The 19,816-nt window shown below is 44.1% G+C and overlaps 1 protein-coding gene across 3 annotated transcripts in view; it reads left to right on the top strand.

Moving 5' to 3' along the window:
- The window catches only part of VCL (vinculin), a 113,497-nt gene that overhangs the window by 34,762 nt on the left and 58,919 nt on the right, over positions 1 to 19,816 (top strand). For all 3 annotated transcript variants that reach the window (XM_070945412.1, XM_070945414.1, XM_070945413.1), the window contains exons 2-4: positions 3,324 to 3,394; positions 12,964 to 13,114; positions 16,606 to 16,714. In XM_070945412.1, the coding sequence (XP_070801513.1) occupies positions 3,324 to 3,394; positions 12,964 to 13,114; positions 16,606 to 16,714 (331 nt within the window). The remainder of the gene's footprint in view (positions 1 to 3,323; positions 3,395 to 12,963; positions 13,115 to 16,605; positions 16,715 to 19,816) is intronic.

The following is a 19,816-nucleotide window of genomic DNA, read 5'->3' as shown; positions in this document are numbered from 1 at the left end:
TTTCTCTCTCTCTCTCTCTCTCTCTCTCTCTCTCTCTCTCTCTCTCTTTCTGCCAGCTCCATTCCCTCTTCCCCCTCAGAGCTCTCAGGTTGCCTTGACTCCCACGCCTCCTCCTCCTCCTCCTCCTCTGATTCAGCTGTTGGAGGGGCTGGTGGCCAATAGGCCACAACAGTTACAATGGCAGTGAAAAAAGTGGCTTGGGACCGTTTTTCACACAACCATTGCAGCATCCTCATGGGTCACATAATCAAAATTCAGAGGCTTGGCAACTGGCTCGTATTTATGACGGTTGCAGTGTCCCGGGTCACGTGATCCCCTTTTGGGACCTCCTGACAAGCAAAATCAATGGGGAGGCCAGATTCACTTAACCACTGTGTTTCTCACTTAAACAACGGCGGCAAGGAAGTTCATAAAACGGAGCAAAACTCACTTAACAACGGTCTTGCTTAGCAATGGAAATTTTGGGGTCATGATGTTGCAAACTGAAGATTTACTGCACGAGTCAAAAAAAGGGCTGTGAAAATATTTACAGACCCCTCGCATCCTGGACATAAACTGTTTCAACTCCTACCCTCAAAACGACACTATGGAACACTGCACACCAGGACAACTAGACACAAGCACAGTTTTTTCCCCCATGCCATCACTCTGCTAAATAAATAATTCCCTCAACACTGTCAAGCTACTTTTTTAAAAAAAAAATTTTTTTTTATTTATTTATATGCCGCCCTTCTCTGGAGACTCAGGGTGGCTTACAATGCGTTAAGCAATAGCCTTCATACTTTTGTATATTCACTAAGTCTGCACTACTATTAATCTTCTCATCGTTCCTATCACCCATCTCCTCCCACTTATGACTGTATGACTGTAACCTTGTTGCTGGTATCCTTAAGATTTATATTGACTGTTTCCCTATGACTATCATTAAGTGTTGTACCTTATGATTCTTGATGAATGTATCTTGTTTTTTTATGTACACTGAGAGCATATGCACCAAGACAAATTAATACTTGGCCATCACACTTGGCCAATAAAGAATTCTATTCTATTCTATTCTACTACTGTAAATGAAATGATAAGGGGATATTCATAAAGTTCTGAGAGTGGAAGAAGTCTAGGGAATTTTGTTTTCTTCCATTCCAAGTTTCATTTCAGTGAGTTTCTCAGCAAGCGATCGATGGGATTCCTCGAAAGGCAGAGTCTTACCTAAGGGTGATTTCTGAATCAGAAGTTATAGAGCAGGTAGGGGAAGCTGCAGAATACTTCATGGAGTAGCAGGTTTCCTTTATCTGTAACTTCTGAATTGATCCAAATTCAGCAGCAAGGGAATACACTTAGTAGTCATCATTTGGAATACCAGAAATATATAGAAAGAATACAACCACGAAAATTGAAGTTGCATGTTGTTGTTAGTTGCGAAGTCGTGTCTGACCCACCACGACCCCATGGACAACATTCATCCAGGTCTTACCTGTCCTCTACCATCCTCTGGAGTCCATTTAAGCTCACGCCGACTGCTTCAGTGACTCCATCCAGTCACCTCATTCTCTGCCGTCTCCTTCTCTTGCCCTCAATCGTTCACAGCATTAGGCTCTTTTCCAGTGAGTCCTTCCTTCTCATTAGGTGGCCAAAGGATTTGAGTTTCCTCTTCAGGATCTGGCCTTCTACAGGCAGTCAGGGTTGATCTCCTCTCGGACTGACCGGTTTGATCACCTTGCGTCCAAGGGACTCGCAGGAGTCTTCTCCAGCAGGAATACACTTAGTAGTAACCATTTGGAATGCCAGAAATATATAAAAAGCATACAACCACAAAAATTGAAGTTGCTAGGAAGCAGTAATTTAAAATAATCCATAGTTTGCAGTACTTTATTCGGACAATCATTCAATTACACAGAATCTAATCGTATAAAATCTAGTGGATGATATGATGGTCTGGTTTCGATTTTGTGATGTACTTGTGATGTACTCAGTCCTTAGCTGAGAGTTTGTCTCCGAGATAGAAATTGCTAATTGCATTACTGAGGTAGAAGGTCAGTCATTTTCTGTTCTAACATTTAGATATGGCTCATAATTGCAACTTGGAGGATAAATTTATTCATATGCTTTCCTGTAGTTGCAGTTTCCATAATTATGGAAACATATTTTGTATCTGTAAAGTTGTTGATCGATGCGATTGAGAAGACATTGTGGTTTCTCATTACATACACACGTAGAAGCTATAAGTTAGAGAGTTATAATATAACCCTTTGTGCATTATCTTCCTTAACCAAGTATTGTAGGTTACAAGTAGTAAGCTACAAGTAGTATTGTAGTTTACAAGTGGTCCTGAACATACGACCATGGTGGACCCTGGAATTTCCATCATAAGTCATTGTGATCATAAATCATGTGACTGGACTCAATTTTATGACCAGTTTTACAAGGGTCATAAAACAAGTCATCATAATTGTCAAGTGAACCACATGGCCATTGAGTAAATCCATTCTCCCTAATGGGCATTTTACTGGCAAAAAATGTTGGAAATCGGCAAAAACATCTCAAATAGCATCCTTGAGACCCCAGAACATTGCAACAGATTGTAAATGTGAGCTGGTTACCAATCACACACAATGCAAGATGTGGCTGTGGCAGTAGCAACTTCGTGGATCAGTCATGAGTAACTTTTTAAGGGTCAGGTGTAACTTTGAACAGTTGTTAAACTGTTCACCGGTGGTTTACATGACTTTCTTTAATAGCGTCCCCATAATCCTATTTTTGGATTGAACAGGGATGCTTTAAAAACTGCTGTGAACTATGTTGGTTTGTTTGCCCAAACAAAAAGTGATAGTTGATTAATCATCATGGCTGCTGTTTGTACTTTCTTATTTATTTTTGGAGACGTTTTTATTGTTTTAATGTATTTTTATATTTCTTGAATTGTTTGATAATTTTAGAATTGAAAGCTGCCCAGAGTCACTTGGTGGAGTTGGGTGGTAGAGATAATCTAAGAAAGAAAGAGAGAGAGACGGAGAGACAGAGAGAGAGAGACAGAGAGAGAGAGAGAGAGAGAGAGAGACAGACAGAAAGAGAGACAGAGCGAGAGAGAGACAGACAGACAGCGAGAGAGAGAAAGAGAGACAGACAGAGAGAGAGAGAGAGAGAGAGAAATACTTTTAATAATACGAGTAAGACAGCAGTTATGTTCCATCACTAGCCCGATTGTTTTTATTTGGCAGAATTCTGCAATACTATCGGAATCCTGGCAATTGGAAGAGCTATTTTCGAGTGTACTAAATGTGACTTGTGTTGATGGTAATGACAAAAATGCATCTTTTCTCATGCAGGTGGGAAAAGAAACCGTTCAGACAACCGAAGACCAGATTTTGAAGCGAGATATGCCACCAGCATTCATCAAGTAAGTAGAATTAAGATTAATTTTAGTTTAGGACATATATAGACTTATATCCTAGGACAGTGATGTCTAACCTTTTTGCCATCGCGTGCCAAAAGCAGGGGAAGCCTGGGGGCTTCATGCGCTCATGTGCCCACACCTATAATTCAATGCCCCCCCTGGTGCCCCCCCCACTTTTGGCATGCAACAGCAAAAAGGTTACCGGTGGGCCCAGTAGGACCATTTTTCGCCCTCCCCAGGCTCCAGAGGCTTTCTTGGAGCCTGGGGAGGGCAAAAACGGCCTCCCTCACCTCCCAGACGCCCTCCGGAGGAAAGAAACGGCCTGTTTCCTGAATTCCCCGGTGGGCCCAGAAGGCTGAAAATCAGCTGGCCGGTGCACACATGCACGCTGGAGCTGAGCTAGGGCAATGTTCGCGTGCCGACAGATATGGCTCCGTGTGCTACAGGTGGCACACGTGCCAGAGGTTCACCATCACGGGCCTAGGAATAAGCTGCTTCAGATTCCCAGAAAAGTATTGCATGACTTTTGAGGGATGTCATTTGCCAGAGACGTGTCTCTTTCAATGCATGTCCACCCTTTAAGAGACAACCTCCTTGAGAATGAAGCTCTTCACTTTACAACTTTAGATAAATTGCCAGGTACTTGGTTAATTCAGAGTAGGGCACGGAGGATGGTCATTGCTGTCTGGAACCAATCAAACTTCCACCAGTCCAACCCATGGTTGCTCAGGTAAGAGCAGAGGAGATAGCATGGCTGGTGATCCTGCTTCAGATTTCAGGACAAGAGTGGGGGATGCCCATGTGAAACCTGACACAGGTTCAGGACCAAGGAGAGGGATCTGGTAGCCAGGTTGTAGGGAAAGAACTTGTCTAGTAGAGCAGTATGTTTCTCAACTTTCTCAACTTCAGGATGTGTGGACTTCAAACTCCCAGAATTCTCCAGTCAGCAAGCCAAAGTTGGCAAGGTTGAGAAAGACTGGTCTATAGGTAGTTGTCAAAATCTTGTTTGGGTGGGAGAGTGTTTCTCCCTCAGGTTCTGCTTTTAAGTTTGCAAAAAGGCTGCGTCCTACCTCGTTCTGGTGATGGGCGGCAGGGAAAGGAATGCAGGTGGAAAAAGAGAAGTTGTTGGGTAATATTTTGTGGAATAGTCTAGGTCTTCAAATTTGGCAGCTTTAAGACTTGTGGACTTCAACTCCACAAGTCTTAAAGCTGTCAAGTTTGAAGACCTCTGTTCTAGATGAAACTAAAGTCCACTTCTTGGGGTCAAGTGTAGTGACATTTCCCTAGGATTTAGGAGAGAAGCAGTAGATTCAGAGTCCAGGGTCTCGTTTACAGTGGACTTGTGATTTTATTCCATTTTTTACTGAGTGTTTTTAGGCCATAACTTTAACCTTTCATTCTTCTGTCCATTCACTGTTGGGCATTCTCTCTTTAAAGCATCAGTTTCTTCTACGGATGAGATAGAGGAGGCAGTTGTAATATTTTATCCATTCTTTTTCCCTACCTTTGTCCTTGGCGTGACTCGGATTTCATTTCATGCTTGGAATTTAATGGCACCTGTAATTAACTTCATGCATCAGTTCTGATTATAATGTATTCCTCCTCTGAGATCTTGATGGTGCACTATTAATCACTTTCAGGATAATTCAGTTGCTATCATTGATAACACCAAATGCTAATTTTTTGTTGTTGAAAAGAATCATTGCTAACTGTTTTCTCTGTAGAACATGCTAATTTGGAATTAAGTCTTCCTGTCTGACTAAATTGCTGGATGGGCATAGATACATCAGTTCTTAATTCAAGAGAAGAAATTAATGGCCTTCAGATGCAGATACATAGAGTTGGCTATATTTGGGATGCGAATGAACCAGATACATGAAACTACGTCAGGGTCTAATTTTGTGGTGTTTTATTTGAAAAAAAAAAACCCACACTATAATCAGAATTCTCTGTTGACTACAATGCACCGTAATTAGATCCAAGATTCCACTTGAAGTTCAGAATTTATAGCTGAAAATGAGTGAGACTAATGTATGCTGAAATATTTAGAAGGGATTTCATTTTTCCATTTGGGGCCAGGGTCTAAAAAGTACTCCTGGCTTTAGATGATGGTGGTTCAACATCTTGAAGCCTCATTATGAGGCTGTGTTATCATAGTCTGGAGAAAGAGTGAGCTCTTGTGCCTGCTGGCTCTTGCCACTGGTCCAAGGCATCCATTTGATACGTCATTGTGACATTGCAGTGCATTGTGCCCTCCCTTTTATACATGAGCCTTGTTCTGATCTAGGCTTCCCAAGAGCAGGAAGCAGACTCCTCGTCCCGATAAAACGTCTTCTGTTTTGGTTAAAGGGAAATTCCTCTCCAGCAAACAGCCTTTCATGAGATTTCACAACTACAGACCTTTATCAGGCTTGGAGAGTTGCCAGGCTGATATCTTTCAAACGCCACACTGGAGCAGCAGCAATTACTTGGCAAGAAGTCAGAAACAGATCTTCACCCTCCTGAATTGAACTGATTGTCTCCTGCAAACTCCCCTCCCCTTTCGCTCCTCTCCTCTCCCCTTATGGGAGGGGCCATTCACCGTCCTCCTGTGCCTTTGTTCCTGAGTCGGCCCTGAGAGCTATTCCCTTCTCCTGGCAGCTCTGCGCATGCGCACATCGGGAACAGGCTTCAGCTGTTCTTCTGCCCCACTGATATCCGACTCCGAAGGCAGCTGATAACTATCGGACGGCCCTGACCCCATCTCTGCCTCCGACACAGAGCACTCATCAGAGCCTTCCCCAGACTCCAGGACTGGCCCATGTTCCTCCCCAACCTCCTCACTGTCTGTGTTGTGACCCCGACTCCCAAGCCTGTCCTAACAGAGGAAGAGGATTCAGAAGGTGATGGAGAGGAACTGACAAGGCCTCCCTCTCCAGGACCCTCCTTTCTGGCAATGCCTCAGGTTCCATCCGAAGGCCAGGAGGAACAGCCTGGGATGTGCCAGGAGGAAGGCATATTGGAGCACCAATTGATAGGGAGCAAGGAGGATGAATCCTGGCTTGATCCCAGGCAGCGTCGGAGGGAGAAGCGTGCGCAGCAACGGAAGAGGCGTGGGAGGGCCAGAGATTGAGCTGAATCACGGAGCCACGCCCCACCAGGAATAAAAGTGGGTGGGATTCTTCTTCAGGCTTTGTGACGGACAAAGTTAAACCCTGCAAGTCACATTGTGATCTCTGAAATTCGGCTTGGATATATTTTGGACTGAACATTGACTAAACTCTTGTCTCGTGGATAATTTGTTGCTCCTGGAACAGACTGAAGATAAGTCCTCTTCTGCTTTATGGGAGTGAAACCTGTCTTGGCAGGCATTCGGCAGTTTGCTGCCAAAACCTTCGTCTGCCAAGAATTCTAATCTGTTTACCTAATAAAATATTGGCAGGCGTTGTTTGTATTATGTTTGCCTGTGTGAGGAAGGGGGACAGAACAGTCTGAGTCTGCCACCAGCTCCGCTGGCCTCTGGCGGGCCACAACAAGCTGTGACATTGCATGCATATACACAAGAGGTGGAGCTGTCACCATGGTGACACAACCCTGATGTGGTTGTTGTTGTGGTGGGTGCTTTTGGCATTTCTGATGGACAAGAGTGGATGTGTCAAGGTAATAGCAATAGCACTTAGACTTATATATACCGCTTCACAGTGCTTTGCAGCCCTCTCTAAGCAGTTTATAGAGTCAGCCTATTGCCCTCAACAATCTGGCTCCTCATTTTACCGACCTCGGAAAGGTAGTAATGTAGATGAAGCGTATATTAATACAGATTGGCTTTGGCAAAATAGATTTCGCGCATGTCTTGGAGACCCCTGCTCTATAGCCCAAGCAAATGTAATAGTTAAATGACATAACAAATTAACAGAATTGGAAGGGACCTTGCAGGTCATCTAGTCCAACCCCCTGCCTAAACATGCAGACTGGCAGGAATAACCAACCAGGGTCCATCAGTTTCTGAGGGTGGACCAATGTTAACAGGTCTGCAGTGGATTGATAGTGGCTGAAGTTCTGTATTTTAGAAAAAAAAAAAAAAAGGACTTAAAGAAAAAAATTGGAAAGGATACAGATGCTTCTGGCACAAATTGCTTTAAGGGGTATTTATAAGAACCTTGGCTCGTCTCTAAAATAAGCCAAGTGAATCTAATCTTTTGCTAAATTTGGCTTGTAAATATGATGTTACAATTTAGCCTGCACATTGAGCACTCCGCTGTTAGCAAAAGGTCATCTGTCCAGAATATCTGTTTTTTTTTTGTTTACTAAAATCCGTAGATTTATAATTGGGTTGGCCTTGGCTCTAACAAAATCTGGTTCTCGGCTTTATTCCTCTCTGAATTTTCTCTGGCATCGCAACGGTGCATCTGTTGCCTATCCAAATGCTCAGATTAGGGTGGCAGGGACTGGATTATGGTTGTTGGATCATTGCCTGTGAAAATTAACTGTGAATAAATAGAGATTAATGATATCACAGGCATTATAAATAGAAGCAGGCAGATGATTTTTCATATTAGGTGGTTAGAATATTTTTTTCAAGCAAGCAGTTGTTGGCTTAAGATGACTAACAATCAAATGGATTACATGTTTTTGCTAAGTAACACCCCCCCTCTTCCTCCCTCCTCCTCCCTCCTCCTCCCTCTCCCCCTCTCCCCCTCTCCCCCTCTCCCCTTCCTCTGCCTCCCTCTCTCTCTCTCCCCCCTCTCCCTTCCCTCCCTCTCTCTCCCCCCCTCTCCCCTCTCTCCCTCCCTCTCTCTCTCTCTCTCTCTCACACACACACACATACAAACACACACAGACACAAAATCCCAGCAATAACGAATTCCAAACTTCTATGAGTCAAACTGCTGACAACGTTCTGTGCGAAGATTCAACCCAAATAAGGCAAGAGATAAGTGTTCTTTCTAAAACAACAGGTGGGGAAAATGCTTTGAGAAATGTAATATTTTCAAATCTAAATGAAGCAGCAGATGATTTTGAAGGCAGTGAAGCCAATTTGCAAGGAGTGCCTCTCATGCCTCAAATCTCAGTGCGACAATCAGAGCACTGAAGGTTGATCAAACCACTCTAAAGGTAATCCTCCATTTATTACCATATTAGGGACCAGAATCTCGGTTGTTAAGAGAAGCAACAACTAGATGAGACACCTGAGACTGCTTCGCTCAACAATTGCTATCCCGGCACCCCCAGTTGCAGTCGTTAAACAGTCTCCTGGGTGGTTTAGTGGGTGAAGCAAAGAGCTGCCTGATAGGTTTAGTAGTTCTCTGTACACAGAAAGGAACTCCTCTGAAAGGCTGCAGGAATTGAGCAATCTTCCTCCACCCTGTTGAAGGAGTTGGTCTTCCCTCTGTGAGTAGAAGAGAATTACTCAATTTCCCAGTTCCGTTCTGGCAACCCTTCGGATGAGTTCCTTCATGGGGCTGCAGTAACAAAGCTCAAATCTCCAGGGATTTTGGGCAGGCAGCCCTTTTGCTGTTGAAGGAGTGCTTGTGATGTGTAGGGTGGGGAGTCTCAGCTGTGAGGCTGGTGGCAGCAGCTTGCAACCTTTCTGCTGTCTTCCCCATTGACTTTCTGCGGAGAAGACTGCAGGTGGTGATCACATGATCACAGGGCACTTGGCAACTTGTTATAACCGCGAACAGGCTGCCAAGCATCTAGATCAGGGGTCGGCAACCTGCGGCTCTGGAGCCGCATGTGGCTCTTTCATCCCTCTGCTGTGACTCCCTGTCGCCAGTCGGCTCCACAATTGATAGGGCTTTCGGTTAGGACAGGTAGAGAAAAAAGGATGCCGCAGTGGAGACTGTATGGTGGGGGAACCGGACTTCCGGTCGGCAGAGGAAAAAGGATGCTGTGCTAGAAGGAGACTCTATGTTGGGGGAACCAGACTTCCAGTCGGCTCCAGAGTTGAACAGGGGGGCTTCTGATTAGGACTTTTGTGGCTCTGAGTTTTTAAGGTTGCCGACCCCTGACCTAGATAGCAATTGTGTGACCACAGGAGAGGGGGAAAGGGCACAATGTTTTACAACAGACAGACATGCTATCTGAGGCTGTTGAAACGGTGGTTTATTTATTATTTATTTATTTATTTTATTAAATTTCTATGCCACCCTACTCCCGAAGGACTCAGGGCGGTGAACAGCCACAGGATAAAACACATAAATACAAAAATTTAAAATAAAATAAAAACGAATTAAATAATTTGGCTGAACAAATTTAAAATACCCCATAATTTAAAAACAAATTAAAATTTACATTTAAAAAGGGGAGAAGATTTAGGCCAGGCCAGCTTGATGAAATAAAAAAGTCTTAAGCACGTGACGGAAGGTGCGCAGATCCGGGATCCTCCGTATCTCTGGGGGGAGCTCGTTCCGGATCATAGGTGCCCCCACAGAGAAGGCTCTCCCCCTAGGGGCCGCCAGTCGACATTGTTTGGCCAACGGCACCCGGAGGAGCCCCTCTCTATGGGAGCGTACTGGCCGGTGGGAGGCTATTGGTGGTAGCAGGCGGTCCCGTAGGTAACAGGTCCTAAGCCATGGAGCGCTTTAAAGGTGATAACCAGAACCTTGAAGCACCCTCGGAAGACTAAATGAAGACTGCCTGTGGACTCAGTTTTAAAATTTTGAATTTACTTGTGGCAGATTTTTCCACTTCCTCCATGCTAACCAATTTTTCTTGACTTTTACGTATTGGTAGAAAATTCCCAGGTTGGTTATTTGTATTTATTTACAGGAGCCTTCTTGGTTTGGTTTCAGAAATACTGTCCTTTCCACCCACCCACCCCTGGCCTTGGAATCGGTTACAATAAATGATTTTCAGTAAAAATCCCACGATGCTGTTCAATAATGCAATGGCTACATGATCACTCTTTGTATCTGTTGTTCTTCGACTTTTTTTTTGAAAAAATGTTTCTAAAAGAACTTGGAAAGCTGCGTGCTACTAGATGAAATAAGGTAAAGGTAAAGGTTCTCCTCGCACATATGTGCTAGTCGTTCCTAACTCTAGGGGGCGGTGCTCATCTCCGTTTCAAAGCCAAAGAGCCAGTGCTGTCCGAAGACGTCTCCGTGGTCATGTGGCCGGCATGACTAAATGTTAAAGGCGCACGGAACGCTGTTACCTTCCCAGCAAAGGTGGTCCCTATTTTTCTACTTGCATTTTTTACGTGTTTTCGAACTGCTAGGTTGGCAGAAGCTGGGACGAGTAACAGGAGCTCATCCCGTTACGCGGCACTAGGGATTCGAACCGCTGAATGCCGACCTCTCAATCGACAAGCTCAGTGTCTTAGCCACTGAGCCACCACGTCCCACACTAGATGAAATACTGATGTTGTATTTCTGTCCTGTTTTGTTTTTTAGAAAGCATCTAAACCCAAATTGGGAATCAGAGTCGTTCTCGGATAGTAAAAATAGGACGGGGATTCCAGTCCAGCATTTTATTTAGAAGTTAGCCAGGACAAAATAACAAAAAAGCAACAGGAGGAGGGTGGGTGGGTGGGTGAGCAGGCAGGCCTCTTCGAAAACATAAGGTCATTATGAAATGTGTGTTGTATGTTTTGCCTGTTTCTTAAAAACAGGTATTTGTGAGAATGTTTGTTTGTGGCTGTTGTGACGTGTGTTATTTTGGACCGCAACACTTTCCCTTCTGTGAAATGAATATTTTGTTCTGTTCTTGGGGGTGGAGGATGGTGTGAGACTTGGAATATTATCCTGGTAAACCCCATCCTTGAGGATAAATTGCTTTCTTTTTGTGAAATGAGCACCGGCGTTGAAAGCTCAGAAAAATCATCTTAAATTTGAGGGCTCAAAACCCACCACTGAATGATCCATTTGACTGATCTACTCTTTTTCTTTTTCTTTTTCTTTCTTTTTTTTTTTTGTAAATAATTTTTATTGTAGTTTTTCTTTTCCAAAACTCTTAATACATATTCAGACAGACAATGTCATTTTTATATACTTTGGATTAACAATTCACCTAAAATCTATCTATCTATTTATATATATATATGTATGTTTTCTTTCCTTTTCGTAGGCTTTATGTGTATTTCTCTTTAGCCAGGTTCTTCCTACGTAAAGCAAGATTTTTATGCAGCCCTAGTTCAGTGAAATCACAATCCGCTAATTTTTAGGCTTTTTTTTTTTCTGGCAGCCAGCAAACACTCTGCTGCCCTTAGTCTCCCAATGGGCAGCAGAGTGTTTGCTGGCTGCCAAAGGAAAAAAAAAAGCCTAGAAACTAGTGGATTGTGATTTCACTGAACTAGGGCCGCGTAAAAATCTTGCTTTACATAGGAAGAACCTGGCTAAAGAGATATACATACATACATACATACATACACACACACACACACACACACACACACACACACATCCTCAGCTTCCTTATAAATATTACCTATTTTTATTTCTGTTATCTATCCACCTATACCATTTTCCCCAAACCGCATAATATTCCGAATCCTCTTTTTCTTTTAATTCTAAAGTTAGTTTATTCATTTCGGCACAAATGAGTCAATTCCCGCTCCCGGGAAAATTGGTGTTTGTGATTGATTCCATTTACAGGAAAAATCATTTTGTGGGCATATCCATTGCCGAAATTCCAGATATATCTGGCAGCTCCAAAATGTGGTGTATCCTTGCACGAAATAATAATTATGTCGCGTAAGTGAGAGACTTTCAAGGAGGGGAGACAGGTTGTCCCCGAATTGTGGCTATAAATCATAGTCATAAATTGTACCAAGTTACCTTGTGATCGTGTCTGACCCTACAACTGTTTTTGTGGCTGTCATTAAGTGAACACGGTCGTTGTAAAGCAAATGTCGTTTGTACAAGTCATTAAGAGAGAAATTAATGTCCATAAAGGGTTTTTTTTGGGGTCAGATACCGAAAGTGAACACCAGACTCTGGCAAAAAACCCCATCCCAAATCATGTGACTACGGGATGCCGCAAATGGCTGTAAGTGTAGGCTGTTGCTGATACCCAAATACAATCAGGTGACCATGGAGGGAGGGGGTGTGGTTGTCGCAACTCCAAATCCAGGTTGTAACCAGTCAGTGGTGGGATTCAAATAATTTAACAACCGGTTCTCTGCCCTAATGACTGGCTGGGTGGGCGTGGCCATGGTGGGCGTGGCCAGGGGTGTGTGACTGGCAGCACTCAGCCTCCTGCATTCTCTTGGGAGCAAAACCGCCATGGGGGGAATGCGCCGCCCCCTCAGTGCCCCGTTTTGGGCCTAGTAGGCCTCCCTGCAGCCTCTGGGAGCGAAATAGGCCACGGGGGGGGGGGGCTTGTGCCACACACCCCTGCACCCCGTCTTGGGCCTAGGAGGCCTTCTTGCACTTACTTGGGAGCCAAAATGGGGCACGTGGGGACTCCTGGAAGGGGAGGGGAGGGGCCAGCCAGCAATTTAATTACCGGTTCGCCTGAACCGGCTGAATCCCACCATTGTATCTAGCTCTGGGGAGTCTATCGTAAGTTCGAGGACTACCTAAATTGCTCTCCGCTGTACTGGAAGGTAGCAGGACCAACATTAATTTTGCTTTCATTATCCTTATTTACAGAGTGGAAAATGCTTGCACAAAACTGGTCCAGGCAGCTCAGATGCTCCAAACGGATCCTTATTCGGTACCTGCTCGCGATTACCTGATCGATGGGTCCCGAGGAATCCTTTCAGGGACGTCGGACTTACTTCTGACCTTTGATGAAGCCGAGGTGGGATTTCTAACGATTGTAATAAAACTCATCGGTGGGTTGGAAGCTGGGAATTACATGGTCCGTTGCCTTGATCAGGGAGTTGGACTAGAAGATCTCTGAGGTCCCTTCCTGCCCTATGTTTCTATGCTCTATGATCTAATTTGGCAAAAAGAGCTAAAGCTCGTTCCTGTCTTAGAGCTTTTAACGTGTATCGAATGCTGCATAAACCACTGAACTCATGGAAGATGTCACTCTTATATCGAACATTTTCTGCTCCCAGAAACTTCTCTTTTGGGAATTGTTCTTTGCTTGGGTGTAAGGTGAGCTGAGAGTCAGCTGACATATTAATATCGGATACTATATTCTATTAGCAAGTATCTTTTTATTACTTCATTATTTTGCATCAGGACGGAGTTCTTTATTGTACAAGATGGGGCACTCTGTGGCTGATATGCACAGACCATTGTGCCTTCTCGAAGATGGTCTTACTGTCAGAAAAATGCAGCATGATGTAGTATGGTAGCGAAGTACCACTTTAAGGTCGTGAATCTGGGATTTTTGGTATTTATTTTTTGCAAATAGTACTGCTTTTTCTTATAAGGGACGCGGTGGCTCAGTGGCTAAGATGCTGAGCTTGTCGATCGAAAGGTCGGCAGTTCAGCGGTTCGAATCCCTAGTGCTGCGTAACGGGGTGAGCTCCCGTTACTTGTCCCAGTTTCTGCCAACCTAGCAGTTCAAAAGCATGTAAAAAATGCAAGTAAGAAAAATAGGGACCACCTTTGGTGGGAAGGTAACAGCGTTCTGTGCGCCTTTAGCATTGAGTCATGCCGGGCACATGACCATGGAGAGGTCTTTGGACAGCGCTGGCTCTTTGGCTTTGAAACGGAGATGAGCACTGTCCCCTAGAGTCATATGTGTGACTAGCACATATGTGTGAGGGGAACCTTTACCTTACTGTTTTTTCTTAATTTTTTTTTTTCCAAAAGGGGTTTAAAAATGATTTCTGAGCCATGCCTACAGTTTGGGATTCTGATGTCTTCTTGCTTGAACAGTTTGTCCTGGGCTGCCGATAAATACTGGCTTTCATTTGCTCTCTCTCTCTCTCTCTCTCTCTCTCTCTCTCTCTCTCTCTCTCTCTCTCTCTCTCTCTCTCTCTCCCTCCCTCCCTCCCTCCCTCTCCCTCCCTCCCTCCCTCCCTCTCACACACAAGTTTAACAGGGAAATTTGCATGAAAATTAAATGCCTGATTACATTTTGATTAGCATTGATTACTGACTTGTTACTCATTAATAGTCATACAGACAAGCAGGGACAACCACAGGTAGGGAAAAAAAATAAAAGTCCACAGAGGAATTGAGAAAGCCAAGGTAGTTGCAAGAGCCATCTTTGTTAAGGATATTGTTGTGTTACCAACCAGCAGAGTAAGTGCACAGAGAAACGGTACTGAGAGCAATGAATACAATACATACAAACTGGTTTAACAAAGCTTTTACTTTGTAGTGAAAAACAATTGCATAGTCTTTTAGTCAATCCAAGTCTTTAGCCATTCAAATCAGTCCGAAGTTACAGATATCTTCTTACCAGACAAACAGCAGTAATTCACGCTGGTAACAAATCACGCTGGTAGCATATCCATCCACGTCTTCACACAAGACAGTAACAGTTCCAGCCAACAGTTCCAGTCAAGCAGCAAGTCAAGCAATGATGAGAGCAGGTCCAACAATGACTATAGCTCGGCTTCCTCCTTATATACAGTTTACACTAGTAATTATCCACTTAAGATAAGTGAAGTCAGCAATGCAATGACTCAACAGTACAATTAGGATAATTGCAGTCAGCATTCAGTCAGCAGTCATTACAGTGACTCAGCATTACATCTTAAAGTTAAAGAATACATTTAAAGTGATAGAACACATATATTGCCTGGACAACTTGTTAGATTTATACCATATCCTAACAATCTTGACTCTTTTGACTTCCCCATGCATGGACACCTTTGCATGCAAGCTGCCATTATCGTAAGAACTCTTGATATTGTTTCTATTTATTTCATTGTATCCCAGCTTTATTGTTTTTACAAACAACCCGAGGTGGTGAACATATCCAACACGCCTTCTTCCTCCTCCTATTTTCCCCGCAACAACAACTCTGTGAGGTTGGTTGGGCTGACAAAAAAATGACTGGCTTAACGTCACCCAACTGGCTTTCATGGCTAAGGAAGGATTTGAACTCACGCTCTCTTGATTTCTAGCCTGGTGCCTTCACCACTATGGTAATTTCTAAAAAGCTTTGAAATCGGGTAGTATATTCTCAAATCTGCCTTTTTAAAAGTTATATACATTCACCACCACAGAGAACTTTTAACTAGAAGCAGACTTGCCTGCTTACAATATTTTTGTGTTTATTGGTAGAATGGCAACATCTGAATGTTCACCCAAAGAGACAGACATCTGGGTGAAGACAGAATTAGATTGGGTTCACACTGCCCATGAAGCCCTCACATTGGATTTACATGCAATAAACCACGATTGTTTATTAACTATCATTCATGGCTCAATGTGTTGTAGAAACCCAATCATTTGTGGTCTTCTTGCTAAATTTTGGAATGATGGACTGCTAACTGTGGTTCTTATTATTCTTTTAGATTAGATTAACAGAGTTGGAAGGGACTTTATAGGTCATCTAGTCCAACCCCCCGCCCAAGCAGGAGCCCCTACACCATTTCTGACAGATGGCAGTCCAGTCTCTTCTTCAAAGCTTCCAGTGATGAAGCTCCCACAACTGCTGAAAGCAATAGCTGTTCCATGGGTTGATTGCTCTCACTCAGAAAATCTCAGATTTTCTCAGAAAATGTCAGAAAATCTCTCCTTATTTCTAGGTTGAATCTCTCCTTGATCAGTTTCCATCCATTATTCCTTGTCTGGCCTTCAGTTGCCTTGGAAAATAGCTTGACCCTTCCTCCTCTCTGTGGCAGCCCCTCTAATATTGCAACACTGCTATCATGTCTCCCCTGGTCCTTCTCTTCTCTTCACTAGACTAGCCATGCCCAGTTCCTGTAACCGTTCATCGTATGTTTTAGCCTCCAGTCCCCTAATCATCCTGGTTGCTCTTCTCTGCACTCTTTCTAGAGTCTCAACATCTTTTTTATAGTGTGACCAAAACTGAATGCAGTATTCTAGGTGTGGTCTTACTAAGGCTTTATAGAGTGGTATTAGTACCTCCCTTGATCTTGACTGTATCCCTGTGTTAATGCAGTTTAGGATTGCATTGGCTTTTTTGACTGCTGCCACACACTGCTGGCTCATATTTAGCTGATTGTCCACTAAGACTCCAAGATCCCTCTCACAGTCACTGCTATTAAGCCTGGTTTCACCCAGTCTACATGTGTAATTTTGGTTTTTCTTGCCTAAGTTTACCCTAATTTAATTTAAAACAATTGGATGGTAACAAAAGAAAAAAAGAAGAAGAACCCACTCAATAATTTCATAGTTGTATTTATTTTCTTTCAGGTCCGTAAAATCATCCGTGTCTGCAAAGGAATTCTAGAATACCTCACTGTGGCTGAAGTAGTGGAGACCATGGAAGACTTGGTGACCTACACAAAGAACTTGGGACCAGGTTAGAGAACCCTTAGATGTCTCTGACTCTGCCCCTTCCATTGATTTTGTTTGTCAGACGGTCAAAAAGGGGATCCCATCACCCCGGGACTCTGCAACAGTGATAAGTACATGCCAGTTGCCAAGCGGCCGAATTTTAATCACGTGACCAGGGGGATTGCTGCGTTGGTGGTGTAAGTGTGAAAAATGGGCATAGGGCATTTTTTTCAGGGATGTTGTAACTTCAGACGGTCACTAAATGAATGGTTGTAAGCCAAGGACCACCTGTTCTCATTTCGTCAATCTCTCGCTGACCTTTGTAAATTGGCCAGATGTCCAGCCCAAGAGCACACGGAGCTCCTCTGGATAGTAAAGCTGCAGAAATAATGCCTTTCTTTTAAAAGTCTCGTCAGTTGCTGGGCTTAAATCCCATGCACCATGTTCCTTTACACAGCTGACACTTCAAATGTTTACCAGCAGGGGTGGGCTTCAAAAATTTTAGCAAGGGGTTCTCTGCCCATTTGCTGGGTGGGTGTGGCCTAGTCGGCCTCCTACACAGTGGTGTGGGGGCGTTTTGGCCCTCCCCTGACTCCGGAGGCTTTTCTTGAGCCTCCGGGAAGGCGAAAACGGCCTCCCCAGGCTCTGGAGGCCCTCTGGAAGTTCTGGTCTTCCTGAACTTCCGGTAGGCCATTTTTTGCCCTCCCCGAGCCTCCACACGCGCCCTGCACTTAACCTGTATCCAAAATGGGCTTCATGGGGACTCCTGAGAGAGGCGGGGTGGGGTGGGATGGGGTGGGAGGGGCCAGCCAGGAGTGGGATTTGGGGGTTTTCCGAACTGCACAGAATCTTAGCTAGAGGTTCTCCCGAACCCCTGCGAACTCCCAGCAGCCCATCCCTGTTTAACAGCCAGCCTCTTCGCTCCTCCTTTGTTTCGCCAACCCCAGGAAATGGATATGCGAACTGTCTGATATGGTGCGGTATGGACACCAGTAGTGGGTTTCAATTTTGGCCACTACCCATTCGCTTGTGGGCACGCATGTGCTTGTGACGCTTCTGCGCATGCACAGAGACGTCCGGGTGGGTGGGTGGAGCCTCCCGCCACCGCTACTGGTTTGCCCGATCCGGGGCGAACCGGTAGCAACCCACCACTGGTGGACACATCCCTCTCTTGCTCCAGATGACAGCTTCTTGAGCTCTTCTTGAGCTCTCTTTCACTGACCCTGGCTGTGACTCTTTTGCAGCCTTCTTTGCAATTTTGTCACAGCTGTGACTGTTGTATCTACACTGACCCCCAAGAGATGGCCAAGTGGAATGTTGTGAATGGACAGTCGGAGGGAATTCAGAAAGGAATGCAGAGCTGGAGGGTGGAGCAGTCCTGGCACTCCTTACTCTTTTTCCTTGTTGTTATAATGAGGAGAAGGGATGCCGTGGCTCAGTGGCTAAATTGCTGAGCTTGTCGATCGAAAGGTCTGCAGTTCAGCGGTTCAAATCCCTAATGCCGTGTAACGGGGTGAGTTCCCGTTCCTTGTCCCAGCTTCTGCCAACCTAGCAGTTCGAAAGCACGTTAAAAAAAGCAAGTAGAAAAATAGGGACCACCTTTGGTGGGAAGATAACAGCGTTCCATGCACCTTTGGCGTTTAGTCATGCCGGCCACATGAGCACGGAGACGTCTTCGGACAGCGCTGGCTCTTCGGCTTTGAAACGGAGATGAGCACCGCCCCCTAGAGTCGGGAACGACTAGCACATATGTGCGAGGGGAACCTTTACCTTTACCTTTATAGTGAGGAGAAGAGCAAAAGGTTCCTGATATGGACCAACGGAAGGGAGAAAAGCAGAGAGGGTGAAGAGGATGGTTATTTTATTTCTTTGGATACTGTGTTTATTATTTTTACAAAAATAACTCAGGGCAGCAAACATAGGGCTCCTGTTTTCTCTTATTTTCCTCACAACAACAACCTCTGTGAAGTGAGTTGGGCTGACTGGTCCAGAGTCACTCAGCCGGCTTTCATGGCTAAGGTGGGATTTGAACTCACAGACTCCCACTTTTTAGCCCGATACCTTCACCACTAGACCAAACTGGCGCTCTTGTTTGCATTTGACTGTGTCTAAGTGTGGAGAACAAACTCCAGAAATAGCTAATGTTAGCTATACTGGCTTTTGTTTCTCATTTATATTCTTAATTTGTTGGGAGTATGTGACCTGTTTGGGTTTTGGGGAAATGTTCTAAAATAGGGGGGAGGGGGACATTTTAATGGGCTGGCAGCCAACAATTGATCTAATGATTTCCTCTTATTACCTTTGCATGGTATCTAGTATAGATATAGTATATCTAGTATCGTGATGGCAAACCTATGGCACGAGTGCCAGAGATGGCACGCAGAGCTCTCTCTGCGTGCCATCTCATGCGCGCCGTCGCCAGCTCCTCTTCCGGGTGGACAGCTGGTCTCTTCTGGGTTTGGCGCACATGCTCCAGTTTTGGCACTCGGTGCCGAAAAGGTTAGCCATCATTGATCTAGTATAAAGTATGATACAGAGGTATCTGGCATCCGATTGTCTCCCAAGAACGTCACAATTTAAGGTACTTCCATTGAGTTTCTTGGATGTCAAGTTTCCTTTCCTGGTTTCGGCCCAAATGATGCCAGTGAGACTGAACTGGTAGCTCAGATGTGATGCTTTTTATGAGATCTACAACTAGGAGGCACCACACCTCTCTTAGCAAAGACTCCAGGATGAACCAAGGAATACAACTACAACACTCAGAAAGATAGAAGACAATTGTGAAGTGTTGCCCCCAAAACATCCTTAATGCAGAAGTAATTGTACACCGAGCCTGTTTTTTTTTTAACATTTTTATTTTCTTTTAATGCAAAACATTCCATCCTTCATTAAACAGTGTGTTGTCTGGATACAAATTTATTTGTGTCATAACAGTTAAAACTTACCACCATATTATATAAATTGAATATATAGTATATAAATTGAATAAATAAATAAATAATAAAAAAAATATTCATTATTTATATCTACTCTTATTTTAATATTAATGCTTAATACTTAACATATCTATTATCTCTATCCATTGATAAAATAAATCCCATATATTGTAATAATCAGATTCTTCTTT

The sequence above is a fragment of the Pituophis catenifer genome, unplaced genomic scaffold, assembly GCF_029215685.1.
Source record: "Pituophis catenifer annectens isolate HBS135680 unplaced genomic scaffold, rPitCat1.0.hap2 SCAF_6, whole genome shotgun sequence".
Taxonomy (NCBI): domain Eukaryota; kingdom Metazoa; phylum Chordata; class Lepidosauria; order Squamata; family Colubridae; genus Pituophis; species Pituophis catenifer.
The sequence above is the reverse complement of the archived record's forward strand: the minus strand, read 5'-3'. Positions and strand labels throughout refer to the sequence as shown.